The following is a 10,663-nucleotide window of genomic DNA, read 5'->3' on the forward strand; positions in this document are numbered from 1 at the left end:
TAATATGCTACTCCTAATTATCTAAGCATATTAAACATTTAACTAAAATTATAGTTTTATCAAAATTTACTTACGCTACTTATTTTTTGCTCTGTATGTATGTCTGTAAATATTTTAAAGTTTTATTTATTGTGTTAAACTGGGTAAATTATGGAACAATGATTCCAATTTATACAATTCATTCTGACTAATTGTGTGTAACATGTTTCAATAATTAAGTACAGATTTAATTAAGCTATGGAACGAAAATCATTGTTGTTTAAGAATTATGTATAGTGAAACAATTGAAACATGTATAAATTTTGTAAGTTTAATAATTTTTGTGTAGCATAATTTTGTTTTGTTTTGTTGCACTATGTTATAGTGCTAAATTTATTAATTTATAATTATTTAAAACTGAAATTAAACCCCAAAAGTTAAAATATTTTTGCTTGAAGGTCAAAAGTCAAATTAAAAGTTCAAAATGGCCGAATTAACATTATATCATATAATGATTAAACAATATAAACTTTGAAATTTAATAGCTTCGTCATTATCGATCCGATTGCAATTATTTTACAACCATTCGAATTAATGAAACTTGATTTTTCGGTTCTCATAACATAACAATTTTGAAAATGATCCGGCAACCCGGTTTTTAATTTTTTATTTTAACTTTTAAAAAGATCTCACCCGGTATAATAGTAATAATAAATTTTTTTACAAAAAACTGACCCGGCCGGGATACGAGAACCGAAAAACTAAGTTTGTATGGCCTAATATTGTGATTTCAAACTATATTTTTTTTCGAAATTTGAATTCAGAAAAGAATATAATACAATAAATAAAATAAAAATGTATTGAATTTACATCTAAAATACAAATAATATAAAATACAATATATTTATAAAGTCTGTAAAACTTAAATAAGTAATATAAAGTTTATAATATACACAAGTATAATGTCCTTCTTAGAGGTTGGAACCGACCAAAAAAACCTTAATCGATTAATAATCGATTAATATTAAAATATTAAAAATTTTTTTTTTTTTGACCGCAGATTGCACCAAATTGTTTTTGATCATACATTTAGTTATAGGAAAGTCTTATTTATTATTATTATCTTTTTTTTATTTTTATTTTTAAGATATAGACTCGACTGGGGTCGAACGCTAAATAGGAATAAACATGGTCTAAAAGATCAATAAATTCTGAGCTAGTGTTTTACCCAACCTCTCAGGAGAAGCCTGAAGGGGTCGTCTTGCCCATTATTCTATAGAACAATCAAGCATAACCTGGAGTCTAGAACGGACTATCCAAAACCAGTAAAAAAAGAACGAGAAAATAAAAAAAGGAAAAACTAAAAATACAAGGGAAAGGAACAAAACGTGACAAAAGGTGAGTTCAAGTATATCACTGGAATCCGTATTTTTCTTTTGTCATAAAGACACCACACGTAAATACTGTCAGGTGTGGAATGGTGCATGATTTGAAGGTCCGGTGTTGTTGTACTCAATCAAGTGAGTTAATCATGTGACGGCGTAGGCGGGAATTCCACAACGGAAGGTCCTTCACTAGCCGAGAGGTAAGTAATGTCGCTCATGGTAGTGTGCGAATCATTGTCCGGGGGAGGTGTACGCCGGAAATAGAGGTTCGAATCATTAAAGATTTGTTGATCCTTCTTTTTGATGTGGTAAGAAACGTTAGGAGGTGATTGTATAGAATTCATCATGACGAATTTGGCATGATGTTGGCGGTATAGCTCAACCGCTTTGGAATAACCGTAATTGTATTGGGGATCGAACTGACATTATAGCGTCGTCTAATATTATAATCAAACAGGTTAATATTATACGTAACGTAATAATATGTACGCTGGTCTCCAACAAAACCAGCAGGTAGGGGAGGTAATTGTTTCTTGAGACGGTTGCGTTTTTTAGTGCGACGGATCCAATTCTTGATCCTTTGACATGCGCGTATTTGATTATAGTGCCTAAGACCGTTAGGCGAATTTTTGAAAGCGTCAGAAAGTTGTATAGGTGTACGTCCTATGTAATGGTCCGGGAGATGATGGATGGTTTTAAAAACCATTTGTCCAGGGGAGTTAGGAAGTAAGCGAGGTAGGATAGTCTGGTTGGAGTGGTTACGTCTGAGTGTAGACGTAATTAATCTATTCCATCGTGCCTGCTGTTGAGGTGAACGAACCGCATCGAAACGTAACGTGCGGTATTGTTTGTAATATGGTCGAACCGTTTTATTGTCATTGCTAGGTAAATTTAAATCAACCGAGCGAAATCGTTTAAATTGAACGACATAGCTAATGCCGAGGCGATTAGAATGAATTTCTTTGTGGTTCTTTTTATTCTTGTGATGTCGGTTTACCGTACGGTTAAACTGTTCAGCGTAGAATCTAGGCTCTACTGGATGACGAGTAGTAGTGTGCGAGACCTGTCGAATCAGTTTGAGATGACCTCCGCAACGCCAACGATTATTTGATTGTACGAAGGCGGGGGGGTGGATACATAGTGAGCCCTCATTCTCACCAGGTGCAAAATGTAGCGTACCGCAAGGGAAATAAAAACCCAAGTAGATCACGTGGGGGCCGCAGCTGAACCGGATAAATGTTTTAGTTTTTCTATCATTATTATCAGTTGATTCTAATCGATATCGTAGTGCTAGGAGTTTTTCTTTTAATAATTGGCGTAAACGGTTAAAGTATTTGTCCACAGCATCCTTGTGAAATTGTCTATTTAAAGAAAAGACAAATGTGAGATAAATTCCTAAAATGTAATTTAAATTTGGTTTGTTAGATGTAGATCGAAATGTATGACGATGATTTTTTGATAATTCAATATCATTGGTGTAAATCAGGTATTTGTCAATTTCCGTAAGAGGAAGATCGGCTTTTTCAGACAGCCGAAGAAGGTAATATCGTCCTTTTCTAGTATTGTACAAAGTTCCACTGCCACGAGTGTCACATGACAGGTAGGGCGAGAGCTTGGAAATTCTCATGGAAATGTTAAAAAATTTTGTAATAGGTTTGTAAAGACGTAAAATAGCCTGTGAAACAGGCGGAGGGGTAGTAGAGTCGGGTGAAGAGTCCATAGGCCGAGCTTGAGAAGGCTTTGTGAGTTTATGATTTATTATTATTATCATTAAAAAATTAATACAAATTCTTCCAAGTTCGGAGAACACGTGACCAAAAATTCACAGCTCTGGGCCGCATTAGATAATTTGACCAGAATTATGGGTTGATAATTTTAATCGATTAACCGATTTTTGAGATACCTTAATCGATTAACCGTCTTAGTCGATTAATTAATCGATTAACCTTAATCGATTCCAAACTCTAGTCCTTCTTAGCATAGTTGATATGGTAAATCTAATAATATATTGATTTTATTTAAGTAAATTCATCATGAATTTTATATAGATATTAGCACATGATATTAGAAATTATCAATAAATATTTAAAATTATGAGTGGCAATTTAATAATTATTTAAAAAACAGAAAATAAATAACTGTAGTAGCGGTGATTTTATTTAAATGTTTAAATAAATATTTTTAATTTATTGTTCTTTATTTCCTATTTTTTAGTTATTCTAATCTATTTTGAGCTTCTTGAACTCCTTGTTCAGCTGATTTTTTGTACCAATAAATAGCTTTATCTATATTTTTAATAATTCCTTCTTCATATTCATACATGGTAGCAAGATTATATTGAGCTAAACTGTTTCCTAAATCTGCTGCCTTTTGATATAATTCAAATGCTTTTTACTTATCAATATTAGTACCAAATCCATTTTTATAACAATATCCTAAATTATTTATTCCAAAAGGATTTCCTAAATCTGCTACCTTCTGATATAATTTAAATGCTTTTTGATAATCAATATCAATTCCAATTCCATTTTCATAACAATATCCTAAATGATTTATTCCATATGAATTTCCTAAATCTGCTGCTTTTTGAAATGATTCAAATGCTTTTTTATTATCAATATCAGTTTCAATTCCATTTAGTTAACAATATCCTAAACTGCACATTCCAGATGAATTTCCTAAGTCTGTTGCCTTTTGATATAATTTAATAGTTAATGATATGATTAATTTTGATATTGATAATATTGAAGTAGGGAAACAAAAATTTCCAACTTATCTTAATAGCCGTAATCTAACTTTACAAGAGTTTAATAATTTATTATTAAATAACCAAAATAATTCAAATTCTCTTGCCTTACTTGGAGATTTTAATTTTCTTGGACTTGGAATTGGTATTAATAAGTCAAAAGCATTTGTATCAAAGTTATTCTCAAATTGGTTACTTGATGACATCAAAGATTCTATTTCTTTTGTATTCATCATATTGAAGTTTTGAATGACTTGAGACATGTAATGAATCAATATTTTCAGAAATTTTACCATCCAAAATTGGCTGCTGATTATTAGATGATTGTGTAATATTATTATCATTAAATAAGTGAAAGTCTTTAATAATTATATTTTCTTTTTTTATAATTTCTTTTAATCTATCAAACACTTTGTTGATAAATGGACGATCATCAGGTTCAATATTCCAACAATCTATAAAAAATATATATTAATTGAAATTTGTATTTTATTTTTAAATCATAGGTTTAAATAGTATTTACCAGTATAAATTTTTATATATTCTTCAGGTGTATCAGGAATGGATATCTCTCTAAGACCTTGCAAAATTTCTATAGCCAAACCGAGATCATTCAATTCATTACAAAAAGGTGGTCGTCCACTAGAAATTTCCCATAAGAGTATGCCAATACTGTAAACATCACTCTGGCTCGTTTAATGAGTATACTTCCGGTTGGTTATTGTTAATATTTCTTCTTCTATTGAATATTTTTGGATCAACATAAGTAATCATTCCAAATACTTTTGATTGAAGATTGGATGATTCCTCAATCCTTTTTGAAAGTCCAAAATCGGCTAACTTAACAGTATTCTGATGAACTAATATATTTTTGGAGTGCTATTATTAAGTATATAAGATTAAACTAAGATAAAATGAGCATTAAATAAAAAATAATTATAATAAATCATAAATTGATTAATTACCAAATCACGGTGCACGATTTCTTCACCATGTAAGCATGATACTGCATAAACCAGTTTGAAATGCAAAGACTAAATTTATCGTTCCAAGTAAGATTTTCAAAATTTTCTTTCAAATAATCTCGCAGTGCACCACCGTTAGCATATTCTATTACCAACGAATATTCTTTGATTTGATTTCTTTTAAAAGAAAACAGACAAGTTAATTAATGATTATATGTTAAAAAATGATTATTGAAAACTTATCATATCCCTACTGAAAGTTGTCACGCCATAAAAACGGATAGCATTATCATAAAAATCAACTTCACGATGATGTTGAATCTAAATAAAAAAATAATTTTTTATTAGAAATGTAAATATTATAATAATTAAAAATTTCTTTTTTTTATATTATAATTACCTCACGAACAATCGCTTTAATTGTAGCATCATTTAAATTATAAAAAGATTTAAGTGCACAACATTTATGAGAATCCTTCCAATCTGCACGATAAACTTTTCCGAAGCCTCCAGAGCCAATTTCTTGAAGATTATAAAATTGGCCAAATTCATAAAATTTAATAAGTTTTTTAGAAATTGCTTCTTCTATCCAATCACACTCATTTGAATTATTAATAAGTTCAGTGTTATTAGACATTGTTAAGTGCAGGGAAATTTTTACTGTGGAAGTTAATTTTACGGTTTTATAAAGGTAGAATTTAAAAAAGAAAATACAAATATTTTTACTATTTATAGATAGGATAGTAACACCAGACATTTCTATGTCGAAAGTCCGCACGAAATTTGAGGAAAATAGTAATTCCTGGATAAATTTGGAAGTTTCACAAAATTAGAATTTTTTTTTAAAAAAATTAAATATAATATCTAGGTCTTTAGCAGATCAGAAAATTAAGATGGATGTTTATTTTAAACTATCCGTGAATTATTACTTCCTCATTTTAAAGACAAAGATTTAGTAACTTTAGTCATTTTAACAGTATCCTTAAACGCTTACATAAATACAAAAAATTGTTATTATTTCCAATAAATTATTAAATCTGTTTTCTGTTCCTAAATTTAAATTGAACATAATCTTAATTGAAATGTCATATCGATTTCTTGTATATAAAATTCATTTAAAATATTTTTCATTGACAAATTTTGGTTCAATCATGTTTCGGAACATGTTTAGATTCTCAATTTTTTGAATAATCGAAATGGAGATAAATGATTTAACAAACATTGTATATTTTTTTACTTGAGCATGCATTTTAACGTCTTGTATGATTGCAGTGAAATAATAAAATTTTTGGCGAGATTATTTTACAAAATAGAACCGGTAATATCCGTAATAGTACGTCATATAGGTTGTGCTGTTCTTTTCCAAGTATCACTGATCATCATTCACGTGATCCAGGTAATTATTTTCGGTAACTGCAAGATATTCGAAACATTTATTTTTTTGTTTATTGTATTTACACAACACTAAAAAATCACATAACTATGCGAAAGATTTAAATAATAACAGAATGTACTGGGAATAATATTGTAGCTTTGTTTTATTATTACTAATACAAAAATGACAAACAATTATCTAACTGTATTAAAATTAAAATATTGATGGAAAGATAAGTTATTGGAGTAGTAATTCTAATATTAGAATGATTTACCGTAATTATAATTGTTTGTAATACCATCTTTCATTTTTTCCAACAAATTGAAATTTGGCAGAATTTTCTTTAATCATAGATAACCTTTTGGTTTATTGCGTGATTCTTCTAACACCTTTGTCTTTAAATATAACAGTAAATTAAAAAATTAAAATTATTAATAAATGATCAAATAAATAGAATTTGAAGATACCTTATTTATTTCATGCAAATAAGCTAAATCAGTTTCATAAATACGTCGTTCTTCGTCATCAAATTGAATCCTCCAAATAACATGTAAATACTTCAATAATTTTTTCATCATATTTATTTTTTATAAATGATATAATCCATTATCCGCAGCGGAAAGTACATTATAGCTGTAACTTAAATATGGAATAAAAAATTTCTCTTATTATAGTATGCAGTATTTCAGTGCATGACCAAAATCATCCTTTAATAGATTAATAATAAATTAAACCAAATTATGTGTTAAAATTCTTTTGAAAAATCAAAAAAAAAGAGGAAACCATTGAATTTGAGTTAATAACGTTTAGAGTTTTTGAAGGTATGTTTTTCTTCAGCTACCATAGGATATATTTTCCAATTACAATTGGGATACGTCTTTTGTGGTGCTAATATAGTGTACTTACAGTAAATCGTAGGATATCAGCAAAGTAGTAATGGAATCGACATTAGTGATATTAGAAAATCAACTGGATATTTAAGAATAACTGGGAAAATAAATCTATTTTAGAAAAATTCTTCGTCTTTGCGTGGTTTCTGAATATTCATTTGGTGAAGCCTGGCCTGACCTGCTCAATGATAAATCTTAAAATTTGATGCTTGTTTCTTAGAAGAATTGTAATTTATTTACTTAAATATTACTCACGCATAATTTTTTAAAAAACTGATATTATATCGCTTTTAATAATTATGTACCATATTATTTGCAATAATGTTCAGAAAATTCGGCCAACTTAAATCAATGATTCTCATATATTTTAGTATCTTTATTAAAGTTTTTAAGAGCTAAATAGTAAAATAGAGGACCCAAATATAAATAGTGATAAGTGAAGTGGATAGATAGGGTAACAAAACTAGGTAACGGGATCCGTTGTAATGTCCGAAGCACTCGTTTAAAATCATAAAATCTGATCACGTGATAATAATCAATAATACATCTTATTGGTTAATCACGCGTGCGGACAGACATACCTTGCATTACAATGTGTCTAACCGCTAACTACGCTTCGGACAATAAAAGAACGAATTATCAACATTTATCCAACTTTTTAATATGTATATTTATGATTTAAAAATGACCCAAATCTTCCTTATTTTATGTCAATAAGATTTTCATTATACTATACCATAAACATTCCATTTTTATGTGACTAGCTTGATAAAACTTTATCCAAGCGAGTGATTTTAATCTATTTATTATATCCGTACTTTTAAAATCAGATTTGGTATTGCATGATGACGTGTAATATACTAAATTAATTTTTTTATTTTACAAAAAATTGTTATCTGTTATAAAGATAATTGTAATTAAAAATTTTGTCTTTTTTTTGTAAAATTTAATTAAAATAAGAAAATGTTCAATTTCCCTCACAAAATTATATTCTTTTTTTTTATTCAATGTTTTATTTTTACGAGCATTTGCAAAATATTGAATCTATAATTCTATAATCAAATTTATACAAGCAATAATAATTTATAGTCCAGATAAATATCGTTCTAATTAATCTTTTCATTATATTCCACACTTTATTGTGAAAGAATATACTCTATATCATTTTATTCATTTAATAAGTCTTTACGATTTGACTTTATTGCTCAATCACAAACTGATTTTGTTCATTTATAGTAAAAAAGTTTTATAATTACTAATTTGTTATTTTTCACTTTCATTTTCAATTGAAGCTCCTATAAAAAATTAAAATTAATTTAAAAGTTTTAACAAATTTTTTTTAATTTAAAAGAAAGTTTTTATTAGAAATAACATACTATGTAAAATCAATAACATCAACTGAAATTTGATTTATACTAAAATATATTTTATAATGTGGCTTATAAAAAAATTCTTATGATGACGTCTTATACATACTGTGCACGAAATAATTGCGGTACTGCGGTACTACGGCTAGATTTTGGAAGATCTTTTGTAAATGAATCAAGTAATCGAGAAGTATTACAATGAATAGATGATTGGTCATTTTCAACAGCTGGAAGGATGTGATTTGAATCCTGGTTATAGGGAACAAGAATATTATAGAATTAAATGAAAATTTTCAGCTATATTATATAAAACGGAAATTTGGGTATAAAATAAATGATAATTTATATTTTATACATATTTAAATCTAACGCTAATACGAGTTCTGTTCTTCGAAGTTCAAAGTTAAAGATAATGATCTTTGTTTTTTATCAAAATATGATAATTGCGGATACTATTTCATCTTTTTGGCGAACATACAATCTATAATATAAATCACAGATGTAACTGATCTTGACATGATATCTCAGTTGTTCGAGATACAACATCAATAACATTTCAATTTACAACAACGTATATTTGTTTAGTTTGGCTATACCTGTGATAATAAAAAAGTTTGACTCATATGGTTGGCCACATCAGTAAAAATTTATAGCCGATCATCAATTAATCCATGTGATATTGCCCACATACTATAATACCTATAATATTATTATTGTCTGGGCTATTAAAAAATAATCAATATCCGATATTAAATAATGTACAGTATATAGTTTATCCATTTAACTGATGCTATAAGCTATATCACGGTCAAATAATACATTCCCAAGTATGTAACACTTATTATGATACCTCTATTATCTGTAATGTATAAATCTGCGTCATTATATATAATTGCTGGAAAAGCTTATGCGGTGATAATTATATCGCTCAAAATTACTTGTAGCTAAATGTCCAAAGCAAAAATATAGTAAATATATCAATATCTATCCTTTACCAATATTAATTTACTTTAAATTTTATTATTTTTGATTATGATATTTTAGAAAAAACTTGATAATTTTTTTTAATTAACTGTTAAGATTCATATTACAGTACAAGTTTCAGATCAATTAGCTTATGAATCAATTGATGTGACAAATGTGACTCATCTTTATAAATATAAATCTACAAATACATAATATGCCGATATGCTGATTTTTTACTGCAAAATATTATATAGGTTTACATTATATAAAGCTTATGTATAAGTCAATACATCAGTGCTACTGATATATAGGGGTAAATCATATTGAAACAAATGTGACTCATACATGATAATCTTTATTTTTTTTATGAGCTATCAAATGTTTTTACAAGTATATATATACCCTCACTTCCTCAAGAAAAAAATTCAAATTTCAAATATTATTTTTCAAACTTTCAAGTAATATTTTTCAAATCTCAATATTATTTTTCTCTCAAATATTAATCTTCTATATCAACTGAAAATGTCTTATCAATTGTGCGCAAATATTATCTCTACTGTTTTCAATGAAATACCAATCAACAAATGCTATAATCTTCCTCAACAAATTGAAACTCCTCAACAAATTGAAATTCTTCAACATCCATCATTATTTCAACATCTACCATTACTTCCATTACTTTTTTACATTCTTTTTATAATCCTTCTCATAAATACCAATCTCCTCAATCATATAATTGTTTTGTTTTTTATTTCATTGAAATACATAATTATTATACTCTTTTTCATTCTTAAACATCTCCCTTCTCTTCCTTCATATCTCTATAATTTATTTTACGCTTTTAAAAATTTTTTGCTATATATATTATTATCATTTACTCTTTATATATTATCTACCTTATCATCAATTCTTCTTCATCTTCTTTATTTGCTTAATTGCATAATTTATATTCTCCACTTTTTTTATTCTTTGCTTTATAAATTAACCTAT

The 10,663-nt window shown here is 27.6% G+C and overlaps 1 protein-coding gene across 1 annotated transcript; it reads right to left on the reverse strand.

Annotated features, from left to right (window-relative positions):
- Positions 1–3,578: 3,578 nt before the first annotated feature.
- Positions 3,579–5,712, reverse strand: OCT59_026009 (uncharacterized protein; the record flags this gene model as incomplete). Its single annotated transcript, XM_066142873.1, has 9 exons — positions 3,579–3,731; positions 3,840–3,967; positions 4,223–4,330; positions 4,404–4,565; positions 4,634–4,796; positions 4,873–4,989; positions 5,102–5,220; positions 5,330–5,396; positions 5,476–5,712. 9 exons carry the CDS (start codon positions 5,710–5,712, stop codon positions 3,579–3,581), a joined length of 1,254 nt encoding a protein of 417 aa, XP_065992446.1.
- Positions 5,713–10,663: the final 4,951 nt, after the last annotated feature.

The sequence above is a fragment of the Rhizophagus irregularis genome, chromosome 6, assembly GCF_026210795.1.
Source record: "Rhizophagus irregularis chromosome 6, complete sequence".
Taxonomy (NCBI): Eukaryota; Fungi; Glomeromycota; class Glomeromycetes; order Glomerales; family Glomeraceae; genus Rhizophagus; species Rhizophagus irregularis.